The sequence below is a fragment of the Taurulus bubalis genome, assembly GCF_910589615.1.
Source record: "Taurulus bubalis genome assembly, chromosome: 5".
Classification (NCBI taxonomy): domain Eukaryota; kingdom Metazoa; phylum Chordata; class Actinopteri; order Perciformes; family Cottidae; genus Taurulus; species Taurulus bubalis.
The window spans coordinates 25,985,359-25,997,208 of NC_136593.1; the positions used below are offsets into that span (position 1 = coordinate 25,985,359).

Consider the following 11,850-nt stretch of genomic DNA (forward strand, 5'->3'; position numbering starts at 1 on the left):
CAGAGATGTGAAGTGTAGATGTGCAGCAACAGCTAAACGTCGTGTCAGGTTTCTGGGGGCTCGTGCTAAATTTAACCCTGTGATCCTGCAGCAGGCAGAGGGGTTTAAATGCCAGCCTACAGTTGCTCCACACCAGTTGTTCTCCACACGTCTTCCACTCATCACAAACATTGGGGACGAAGACAGGCACACGTACGTACACTCCGACACACACGGTCCAGGCGCAAGGCCGAACATCACATACAGTAGAGCAGTTCCAGGGGAAACAGGAATCTTTGTCCCCTTCAGACCACAGCGTTGTGCAGTATGGAGCTTTTTGAGACCAACCCTTACTTCTTCCCTGACCAGCGCTTCTACGAGGGAGGGGACAGCTACTTCCCCTCTCGCCTGCCTGGGGGATACGACCAATCCACCTACCAGGATAGGAACTCCATGATGGGCTTGTGTGGGAGTCTGTCTGGGGGTGTTGGAGTTGGGTTGACAGGAACAGAGGACAAAGCCTCTCCGTCCAGCATGTCACCTCACTCCGAGCCCCACTGTCCGGGTCAGTGCCTGCCCTGGGCCTGTAAGGTGTGCAAAAGAAAGACGGTTACCATGGACCGCCGGAGAGCGGCCACAATGAGGGAAAAGAGGCGTCTGAAGAAGGTGAACGAGGCCTTTGATGCTCTGAAGAGGAGCACCCTGATGAATCCTAACCAGAGACTGCCCAAGGTTGAGATCTTGCGGAGTGCCATCCAGTATATCGAAAGGCTGCAGGCCCTGGTGTCTTCCCTCAACCAGCAGGACACCGAGACGGGACAGCAGGGACTGCACTACCGACCCAGCACGGCCCAACCCAGAGTGAGTAGGACAGAGGAGGAATGATTAAAAGCAGAAGGTCACATATTCATGACTGAGAATAACAGACAAGGGAAAAAACATAAAGAGGTTGAAGATGTTTTGACAAAGATGAAATGAAAGTAGAGAAAGACGACAAGGCAAACATTGTGTCAAAGTTAAAATGTTCTTGACAATGTGCAACTTTGATGAACTGATACACAGTCATGCATGCTTCACAATTGATCCGTGTGGCTAAGTTTTGATGTTGGAGGTGATGTATCCATCTATATATTTAGGCATAGAACGAACAGATACACTTTCTGTTGTTTTCTTGGGGTTATTTAAAGAGGTTTTAAAAGATTATAATCCAGTGTTCAGTTGTAACGTGTCAGACTACAGAAAGCTTTGCGTACTTGAAGGTTTAAAGAGATAGTGATGACAAACTGATGAGACAGGTGCCAAAATATATCAATCCGAGAATGATTATTTGGCTGTGTTTTTGGATACGAAAAATCTTGCTCTTTTAAGATGCTGTTCATCATGTTCATTTCCCTCGGAGGACTGTTAGAGGATGCATTAGTGATGGTGGTGTGTGTATGCGCTGTGTCTTTGTGCGGGGCGGGGTATGACGTGTCATAACCGGAGTGACTGACAGCAACTTCTGCATGTGTATCTCCACGGTAACAGGTGTCGTCAAGCGAGCCCAGTTCAGGCAGCACCTGCTGCAGCAGCCCAGAGTGGAGCAGCACTCCAGAGCAGTGCGCACAGAGCTACAGCAGCGAGGGTGAGTACAGTTCACACACAGTTTTATTGGACAGCACAAGCAAATCTGTGTACCCTCACTCAGTTAATGTTGCTTGGTGTCTTTGCAGATCTCCTGAGTGCTGCTGAGTCTCCAGAGCAGGGGAACATGCGTGCCCTGGCCTCCATCGTGGATGGCATCAGTGCTGCAGGCGGACCTGCAGCCTTTCCTGTGGACATTTCCAAATAGAGCCTCCACACCCCGGATCCATAGATGCATAGAACCACAGACAAAAACGAGAATGACAATTGGCAAAGCAGGTTGATAACCGGTCCAATCTAATTTATTTTTCAGTTCTACTGATCTGAGTGTCTTATGCTAAAATGTTTAAATAGTATTTTAATTGTAACTCTGCTGATCAATGAGTCTGTTAGCCAAACTGAATTCCTCCTGTTCACAATGAGGCCTTATTCCCTTTATTTCCTGCCTTATCCTCGGTCCAGACCAGTCTGTCAGAGCCACAGGAGCATAGTTGAAGTAGAGATTCAAGGACTTTACTGCATGAACATAACACATAGTTACTAGTATGGATGTCTGTTTGGTTTGCCTTCTGTCTGATAGAACCAAAAAAGAATGATAAAGCCTGGTTTTCTCCTTACCTAATTTAAGTTGACCTCTTTTCAAAACCTTTCCCTGATCTTTGTGTGTGTTAATTTGTGGGGCCAATATGTACCATGGCAGTTTTGACCAAGATCTGCTTAATTTAAACTGGTTATGAATGCTAGCGATGTAAATACTGTATGTTCCCTTTTTCTACAGTGGTTTTGCCATTTTATTTTTTATTTTTTGCTAACTTATTTTTGACTTTTATAAGTAAGATTGTTGTGTATTTGTAGATGTTCTGAAAAGTGATATTTTCTGTCCAAATCTTTCAATAAAGACCATTTCCAATACATTGTTTGTCATCGTCCTTAATGAGATACTTTGACTGCGATAGCCTAAAAAAAGAAAACAACATCCAAAATCTTTAAAAAACAGCTTTACTTATGTCTATAGTGTCATAAATACAATTAACTTTTTTTAAATAGCCAAATAATAAAATCTTGATTTGTCAGCATTGTTTCACACCTGGAATAAAGACACAGTACTCATAGCTGCCACATAGCACATTACACCTTTTAGACACCTTGGAAAAACTCTAAAATAAAAAAAACACCCATCCATCACTTTACTGGTTCATATGCTGTGTTCTCATTGGATGAGGAGTTGGTCAGGCACGAGCACTGACTACTCGCTGGCACGTCTCCATTGCAACTAAATGGGAGGTGACAGGACAGGATTAGAAGAGTCCGTCACATTGAGCAGTTATTGTGTTTATCATTGGCTGATGTTGAGCAGCAGTTTACAGTTTGATTTGAGAGAAAGTAAGGATTCAACAGAGAGGAGCTACAGTGTTCACACTACCCGTCCACAGAGAAAAGTCATGGTCACACGGCTGTTATTGGCCTTTCCCACACAATTTCTCCACACATCTCAAGAAGACTCATTTGCACACACACACACACACACGCACACACACACACACACACACACACACACACACACACACACACACACACACACACACACACACACACACACACACACTTCATATTAAAGGATTCTCTCTATTCTAGGCTACATAGTGTCATACTGAAGGCTAGAGAGGCGAAAAGAGGAGAGGTAACAGCTACATAGTGTCAAATGATGAGGAGGGAAAATGAAAGAACAGGAGAAGAGGCAAAGAGAGAAGTCTGAAATTGGACCCATGAACCTGTGAAGAGTCCTTGTAGAAACACACCCCTTCCTTAGTGAGACCCTCCCACTAACGATTCACACACTTACAGCATACAGCAAAAGACACACAAAGGTCCGACACAGAGAGAAAGAGAAAGAGAAAGAAAGAGAAAGAGAGAACAGTCACTATCAAATACAGGGCATTGGGTTTCATACAGCAATGATATATTATTTTCCATATATATTTCAAATATATATATATATATATATATATATATCGAATATAATATATATATATATATATATATATATCTATATATATATATATATATAGATATATATATATATATACACATATAATATTTCTATAAAAAACATAAGTCATCCATTTTATGTACAGAGACGATAAATGAGTAATACCTTGCATAACCGGTAGAGGGGAAATGTGCAGTGGGATCTGCCATTTATACAAGTATTCATCATTCCCAAATCCAAATCAACAACGTCTCACCATCCCTATAAATCTTTTCTTACACCGACGGACTTTTGTGTTGCCGAGGACGTGATGACACTGGAAGATTGGTTTGGACTTGGCCATGTTGGGAGATTAGAATCAGACAAGAACCCACAAGGGGGAAGCAGGAGCACAACACCACAACAACAAGGCTACTGGGAGCACTGGGGTAAACTGGGAGAGACAGGGATGAGTCTCCTTTACAGCAGCGAGCGCAGCCAATGAGCACTCTCAAAAGTTCAAAGGTCAGAGATGGCCTCTGTATTGCACGTGTCCGAAGGAGATGTGAGAGGTGAAAGATGGGAGGTGAGGCCGGGCAACAAAAGGGGGGAAGACCCCTCCCCATGGAACCCAGGACCGTCTCCAGATTTGGCATATCACTCTCAAAAGGCCGCAAGCATGTGTCCGTATGGGTAATGAGAATGCACTGTAAGAGAGAAAAATGTCAAGGAACGTCAGAAGGGGAGGTAAGCGAAAGACTTTGAACAAAGTTTGCGTGCAATACAAGCAGATGTCTAAGTGAAATTGGTGGAAAAAATACATATCTTCAAATTAAACCACTCTGCACCTATTGATTTATAGTGGATTTAATGAACCAAAAACTAGGACTGAGCGATTATACAGTATTATCGTGTACAGACCTTAAGCAGAACTATATCCTGTACAATCATATAAATAAGGCTGTACACAATGCTGCGGTGTAAAATGAATGATTCCAAGAAGAAGATAATAAAACACACACTGTTTATCTGCCATATATTCGCTTGGTGCTGTAAAGTTAGTACCACATTCCTACCTCATGCCACACAGCTGGGCAATGCTGGTTAAAGGCGCTTGTCAGTTCAGCAGTTTCAGCTCGTGATTTGTTCGCTCACCTGTTAGCATTAGCGCTCCCGTTAGTAAGCAGAGAGAAGTTAGCATGAATAGGTCCGCACGGCCGAGGGATCGAGTCTCGGGGTCGCCGGGGGAGGAGCTTGAGCGGACGCGACACACAGGGGTTTCAGCGCAGCAGGACAGAGAAGACACGACATGCGTGTTAGTCAGTCAGGATGAGCAGAGAGCGGCACGTAGAAACACACAAAATAATACATGGGCGAGAGGAGTTAGTGTTGTAACACACCTTCAGGCTGGAGCTGCTTCTTGGCCATCAAACTCACAGAGGGCGGCATGGACATGGAGGGCATGCGGAAACCGGCAGGCAGCGTTTCCATGGAGCCCGCCATCATGCCTAGCCCCACCCCTCCCTCGCGTGCCCGAAACCTCTTTCGCCACGATGGAGATCTCCGAAAAGACTTGTCATCCCCACTCTGCTAGGACAGGGATGAGAAAAACGCTCAGACAATCGGCCCTTTTTTTTTTACATGTATTTGATCAACGCAGCAGCTTGAATGGTCACCTCCTCTAGTCGGCGGTCGGTCCCCAGGGCTAATATGTTGTTGAACTCCCTCTCCATGACCTGCCGGGCCTGCAAAAAAAGCACATACAACCTCTGTGAGCAGGTGTGAAGCTGTGTGTTAAAAAAAACCTGGATCAGAAATAAACGGATGAGAGCGGATGGCAATATGTCAACAAAAGCTCTTAAAATACCTCTAATTAACAGGAGTAATTGTCATTATTTTGGTTCACCTGTGAATATGAAGCTGTGGGCATGTAAATCTGTTCTGAAGCCTGTGACTGGGAACTATTTTCAAGTGAATTCTGAGTGAGAACAACAGAGGATTTTGATTGAAGAACAACTGATACAGAATCTGAGGCAGAAGTAAATGTTGGCAGCATGTGGCCTGGAGTAGAAGGAAATGCTGACTGCACAGAAACTACAAAGTGGCAAACAACTATATCAACTAATCTCATAAAACAACTGTGACTTTTGGAAAATGCTGTTTGAGGAAAGGCCAAAAGACCTGTCATGTGCTTACAATGGGAACAAACCAAACATCTAAAAAATCTGCTCATACAACAATTGATATATTTCTCCTATTCACATCAGTTCAATCCTTTCATGAGTGCAAATCGTTGTGTTTTCCTCTTTAACCACCTGTGTATTCTGCATAGGGATCTGCAGGATGAGCGCGAGGCTGCTGTAGTCGAAGGTCTCGTCCAGAGAGATGAGCGCTCCGTGGACACCGCTCTCCAGTAGGTTGCTGCTATATTCCCTCAAACCAATGGACAGGACCCAGTGGATCACCTGCTCATTGGTCCACACCAACACATCTAATGTAAGAGAAAGTGGCTCAGGCTCAAGGTACTGTAGCATTGTGTCATATAGTGTCAGCACATGTCATTACCAGCAAATAAGAGCAACTTGATTTAGCGTAAAAGAGCTAGGAAGCGAGAGAGAGAGAGATAAAGAAATAATGAGCATGTCTACATAGTGTCAACTCGCTGGCACACTCCCTTTGTTCATTCTAAACAGCTGTCGGACAGCTTTCCAAGTTGGAACAGGCGGTGTGTGTGCGTGTGTGCGTAAACAGGACAGGACTCTGATTTGACATGACAGCTGAGTCAAGTTCATGTGCAGAACTTAAGGTCAAAAGGGCGAGAGGGCTGGCTAGATCTAAGTGTGTGTTTGTGTGTGTGTGTGTGTGTGTGTGTGTGCGTGTGTGCGTGCGTGCGTGGGACTACTCTTGGTATGTGGAGCCTTGAATCATAAGATTGTAGGTCTGCTTCAGCTGGCGTTCTGACAGTCCAAGGGGCAGCTGTTTCAACGCTCAGACCCAATTGACAATATCAGGCAAAACCACAAGGTGGTACTCTGGTGTGTGTGTGTGTGTGTGTGTGTGTGTGTGTGTGTGTGTGTGTGTGTGTGTGTATGCGTGCGCGCATGCATGCTTTATTTTTGTGTTTGTCACTGTGTGTGTATCAGGGTGTGTGTAAAGTGTACCTTTCATTTCGTGTTGGCTGTCCTCTCTCCGGCGCTCCAGGTCTTTCCTGTCATAATTGAGTCTCTTCAAGCACATAATCCCGTACTGCAGACTAGCCCTGGTACACACACACACACACACACACACACACACACAATCATGATGGAACAAACACAAACATAGAAAAGCACATAATCATCAGGCTTCTCATCTCCACTGCTGTGTGTCCAGTTATCTGATGAAGGGGGAGGCTGATCAAACAGCAGATAAGATGATTGCGCTATAGCTGCAGACCTATGGAAGCTGTCCACCATCTTGAGGTGGCTCCTCAGGTCCTTTTTGGTCAGGTGGTCCAGCATGCGTGCGTCTACCAGACACTCCATGAAGTATGAGCGGTACTGAGGCAGGCCGAGGCTGGGCAGCCACTCGTTCCCTATCCACTCATGATTCATATCACCATACGCCAGAGTCTACATGGAGAGACATACTGTTACTAATTTGTGCAACAGAAAAAGAGAGAGAAACTGCTCTTTGTTTGAAAATGATATACTGTATGTGTACTTGGAAAATCTAAATGAAAATCATTATAAAATGATTCTCAAATTGATGGCATATATATTGAGTAACACAAGTGTTCAGATCCACTGCGGGTCCAAATAAATGTTTTTCACAATAGACATCTTGACAGTGAAAACACAGGTGTTGCTAATAACATTACAAATGGCTGCTTTAAATTTATATGTTCCAGGTCCAGGTCCCAGTTATTCTGCACTATCATTGCTTACTGGGCCATCATTCATTGTATTACATACACCTCTGCTCTCCATGCTAAGACAAGGCAAAATAGGCACTGTGAAAAACATAAAAAAAACGGTTGATTTTGTTCTTTATAGAACATTTTTTGGTGCCAGATATTCTGCCTCTGTGTTCACTTTCCCAATTACTGTGTACATAGCATGTTATTGACGGTGAATTGGCCACCCTCTATTATTCAAATATGTGAATAATTGAACATGGGCTCGGTTTCAGTCTGTGCAGACAGTTAGTTAGTTAATTTCTTCTAAACACAACCATTTGACAGCACAGATATGGAACTGGTTAAATAATACTAAATCATTCTATCAAAAATAGATAAAAATCTGTCTGATGTTGTAACAGTTTACAGGTTGTAACCTTTAATTCTTAACAAAGCATTCCTAATGCTCCACAAATAGTAAAACAACAATATATAGAATATAATAAAGAACCACAACAACATAAATTAGAAGCAAATAATCAAAACACAAAACGGATCATAATTGTCAGTTCTTTCTCAATTTTTGTCCAAATTAAGTAAAGAAATACAGATATAATCAAGACGCAGCGTCATAAACCACAGACAAAGATGTAAGCAACCTCACCTGTGCCCAGCTGCCTTCCTCATTATCCTGAGTGGCAGCATGGCAGAGACAATATACAAGGTTAGGGAGACAGGGAACAACTACACATACGGAATATTCAGACACATGCACGCACAACACTCTTCTCATATTATATATCTCATACAATCTCCAATCATTGACAGAACTTTCACAGGTTAAAACAGTTAAATCTGAAACACACATACAAATACCAGCAAGAGCGCAAAAATGTGTTAGTGTGTGATGTATTTGAAGGGGTCTTCTGGGGACAATGTGTGACAAGGTGGGGACAGTGTGAGTGGTGGGGTGGGGGAGGGGAGCACCCAGATGGTACTGACCGCTTTAGTGGAGGAAGCCAGGTTCTCCATCTCTTCATGAGTCATCCACACATTTCCGGAGGACTGCGCAGAGGACGAAAACACACACATGCATACAAAAGCACGCATTCACGCACAAAAACACACCCAAGAATGCACTCGTGTATTTTTTCACACACACGACCCCCGTGCACACACAGGCACACAGACACAAACATTGTGTTGAGTGATGCCCAAGGAGGGAGTGTATTTCAGGCAGGTAGCTTGTAGCTATATGTGGCACATTTGTGTGTCGTTTTCAAACAGAGCCCCATGCAATTAATGGAAGTGGAAAAGTCAACCCGTACTGAGAACAAAACAAATCAAAGAGTGAGGAGTCATCAACCAAGGGTGCAGAGTGAAGGTCAATTCTAACAGTGGAGAAGGTTTTGAGTGTTTATATGTCGGGTAATGTCTTCATATTTACATCTTGGATCACATCTTTGTTTATGTGCATGTCCTCATTTTTTATTGGCTGTTTGTGTATGCACATTTGTGATCATGAAGGTGTATTTGTTGTGTTATTTTACCGTTCTGGAGGTAAGTGGTGCAGACGGGCTAGTGAGGGACACCATCTCCTGGATGGCCAAGCGGAGCTTGAGTCGGTGCAAAGGGTTGCTGATGCCAATCTCCCTCTGAATCTCTGTGTCGGACAGAGCTGACATGATGGCTCCGCTTTTCACATTGGCACGGCAGGCTGCCACGTACCACGCTGGCATACCCACCCACAGCTGGTGAGAGTCATCAAGATATTCAACGTCACCATCAAGACAGAAAGGGAGGAGACTGCAGATCAGGCTTTAATCGTTTATATATCATTGTTTTAGATGTAGTAGCAGCCTGACATAAATACTGCTAGATAGAGGGAGGTTTTCTGAAATAAATTAATGGTTGGTTGATATATAAGTAAACTAAGGGGAGTACCTCTAGCCACGAGACAACAGTTGGGCCGTCCCAATTGGCAAATGGCAGGCCTCTTTTCCTAGCGTCTTCCAAAAGCTCATGTCTAACAAACAAATAAAAAATGGAAAGAAAAAAACAGAGGGAAGTGAGGATTATCAGAGAGAAGGCTTAGTTAACAAATTAAAATAACAAGAATGAGAGAAAAAAAAAAACACAAATTCAGACACAGAAAGTATGCTTTTACTTTTTCTTCATCCTGCGGTCCCTCTCAGCCTGTGTGCCCAGTTTTCCCAGAGTCATAGTGTCACCAACGCCCATCTCAAAGTCTGGAAAACAGAAAAACAGTGTTGATTTGTATCTCTGTAAATCACAAACAATGTCACACTGTCTGCAACACTGGTATCTAGTCTGCAGTGTACCTGTTAAGGCGGGTAGAGGCTGTCCATCTCTGCCTACAGTCTGCTCCAATCGACCCTTCTCTTTCTTCCCAAACAATCGGCCAATAGATGACTTGATGCCTTTCTTCTGCTTGCTGCAAACAGTAAATTATGTTCAACTAAAATCTTTAAACTCATTATCTCACTATTGTCAACTATGAATAAGCAAGATAAACAATTGTTTGTGTGTGTGTGTGAAGCACAGAGAAAGATTCAGATCCATATCCAGCCTCTATCATACTATCATACTGTGCTACTTCTGTGTGTGTGTGTGTGTGTGTGTGTGTGTGTGTGTGTGCTTACCCGCGGCCGTCCTCTAGACTGCCTGTGAACTGCGCAAAATTGGTTTCTAGCCCTAAACTGCGAGGGGACGAGGGAGGCGATGTTTCACACTTGATAGTAGCTTTGTCCACTTCCACTGGAGACTAGAAGAGTCACAAAAGTAATTTGGTTCCGTCACAAAAGTCAGCACCGGGGGAAGAAAGCAACAGGTTTAGTTGTGTTTGCAAACTTACTGCCACTTTCCTGCGGTGTTTCCTCAAGTCACTTGGCTATCAAACAAAACAACAAACAGTTACATTTACATTTACAGCTTTTTACAATGAGCATTCGGCTGATAAAATATGGAACGCGTGTGCTCTCTGACCAGAGTCATGATGCCTAGATGGTGGCTGGCATTGCGTGAGTGGTGTTTAGGTGTGGAGTGGCCACTGGTGGGGGGGGAAGAGGATGATGCTAGGGACTGGGCCGTGGCGGAGGTGGGCAGCGCCCGGGGTCGAAGCGTCACGTTGAGTCCGTCCATGCTTCCGCTGTTCACGCGAGACTCAATCTCGTCAGAGCGGAGGTCTGCTGACTCTCTCTCCACCTGGATCATCCTGCACAAACACATGCACACATACGTATAGTTTTTTTGGAGCACAGAACATCCCCTCAATCAATGATTAACAACAAATAACATAACAAATGATGAATGACATACTTATATGGAGTTAAAAAGAATGTATATATAAATAAAATGTCAAAATAACATCAACTAGTTTGAAACTCATTTGTTCCACTAATCTGACGTATTCGTATTTCCTTTTTATTCAATGAATGTGGGAAATAATCGTGTATTTACTATTTACAAATGATCTTGGCAAAAAATGCCAAAATATAATTTGTAGTACAAACATTTATTTAAATGTATTTCTTCAAGGGAGTCTGGCTCCTCTGCAACATAATCAGCATTATTATTTCCTGCCCAGGAGCATATTCTGAGGTGTCACAAGAGGACCTTGTTTAACTGTAAATGACAATAAACAGTGTCCTCTTCCAGTGGGAAACAGAACTGAAGAAGAAATAGTCTTATCTACATGTCATCATCTTCTGATGATGACATGTAGATAAGACTGGATGTATCACATGTGGTACATCCTGTCTGGCCACAGTCCTTCTTGCATTGCATTTACAAGATGAAGCAGCAGCACATTTATGTTGCTGTTGTATCTTCAAAACATCCCTTTTCTTGTAATTATTGATTCTATTATCTTGAACACTTTGTTCTCCTTTTATCTGTACCCAGTTTCTCGCTGCTGCACTGACCAAGTTTCCCCATGGGGATCATGACACTGTCATGTGTTGTAATCTAATGTGCCTGTGCTCTGTCACCTTATCTCTTCATTGATAGCGTCGAGCTGCTCCTGCAGCATTAGAGCGAGAGTCTGAGCGTCAGATTGGCCGCTGGGGGAAAGCAGGGTTGAGCTAACGTCATCGTCCATGTCTGACTCTGCCTCGATGTCGCTGCCGAGGAGGTGGCTGACGCTTCCACGCAGAGACTGGTAGTCCTGTTCAAACACAGCGCACACCTGGACACAACAAATACACAGGTTTACTCCTTCTACAAGTGTTAAAGCTTGTTAAATACAACATACATTGATCAGGAATAAATGTACCTGAAGAATGTGTATATATATATATATATATATATATATATATATATGTATATGTATATGTATATATATGGATTAATTCTGATGACATATAAAATATGAAACTTGTTG

General features: G+C 43.3%; 2 protein-coding genes across 2 annotated transcripts in view; one reads left to right on the top strand and one right to left on the bottom strand.

The window, feature by feature from the left end:
* The first annotated feature begins 255 nt into the window (after nucleotides 1-255).
* Nucleotides 256-2,514, top strand: myog (myogenin). Its single transcript, XM_079217945.1, has 3 exons — nucleotides 256-840; nucleotides 1,507-1,603; nucleotides 1,692-2,514. The coding sequence occupies exons 1-3, from the start codon at nucleotides 307-309 to the stop codon at nucleotides 1,808-1,810; spliced, it is 750 nt and encodes a 249-aa protein (XP_079074071.1). The 5' UTR covers nucleotides 256-306; the 3' UTR covers nucleotides 1,811-2,514.
* Nucleotides 2,515-4,765: 2,251 nt separating this feature from the next.
* ppfia4 (PTPRF interacting protein alpha 4) overlaps nucleotides 4,766-11,850 on the bottom strand; it is a gene marked incomplete at both ends in the record, with an annotated part of 59,548 nt that continues 52,463 nt past the window's right edge. Inside the window, 16 exons of the mRNA XM_079217941.1 lie at nucleotides 4,766-4,824; nucleotides 4,972-5,158; nucleotides 5,248-5,316; nucleotides 5,887-6,062; nucleotides 6,733-6,830; nucleotides 7,007-7,182; nucleotides 8,113-8,139; nucleotides 8,451-8,513; nucleotides 8,999-9,199; nucleotides 9,393-9,474; nucleotides 9,616-9,697; nucleotides 9,791-9,903; nucleotides 10,112-10,233; nucleotides 10,324-10,359; nucleotides 10,455-10,683; nucleotides 11,459-11,655. Coding sequence (XP_079074067.1) covers nucleotides 4,766-4,824; nucleotides 4,972-5,158; nucleotides 5,248-5,316; nucleotides 5,887-6,062; nucleotides 6,733-6,830; nucleotides 7,007-7,182; nucleotides 8,113-8,139; nucleotides 8,451-8,513; nucleotides 8,999-9,199; nucleotides 9,393-9,474; nucleotides 9,616-9,697; nucleotides 9,791-9,903; nucleotides 10,112-10,233; nucleotides 10,324-10,359; nucleotides 10,455-10,683; nucleotides 11,459-11,655 — 1,917 coding nt within the window. The remainder of the gene's footprint in view (nucleotides 4,825-4,971; nucleotides 5,159-5,247; nucleotides 5,317-5,886; nucleotides 6,063-6,732; nucleotides 6,831-7,006; nucleotides 7,183-8,112; nucleotides 8,140-8,450; nucleotides 8,514-8,998; nucleotides 9,200-9,392; nucleotides 9,475-9,615; nucleotides 9,698-9,790; nucleotides 9,904-10,111; nucleotides 10,234-10,323; nucleotides 10,360-10,454; nucleotides 10,684-11,458; nucleotides 11,656-11,850) is intronic.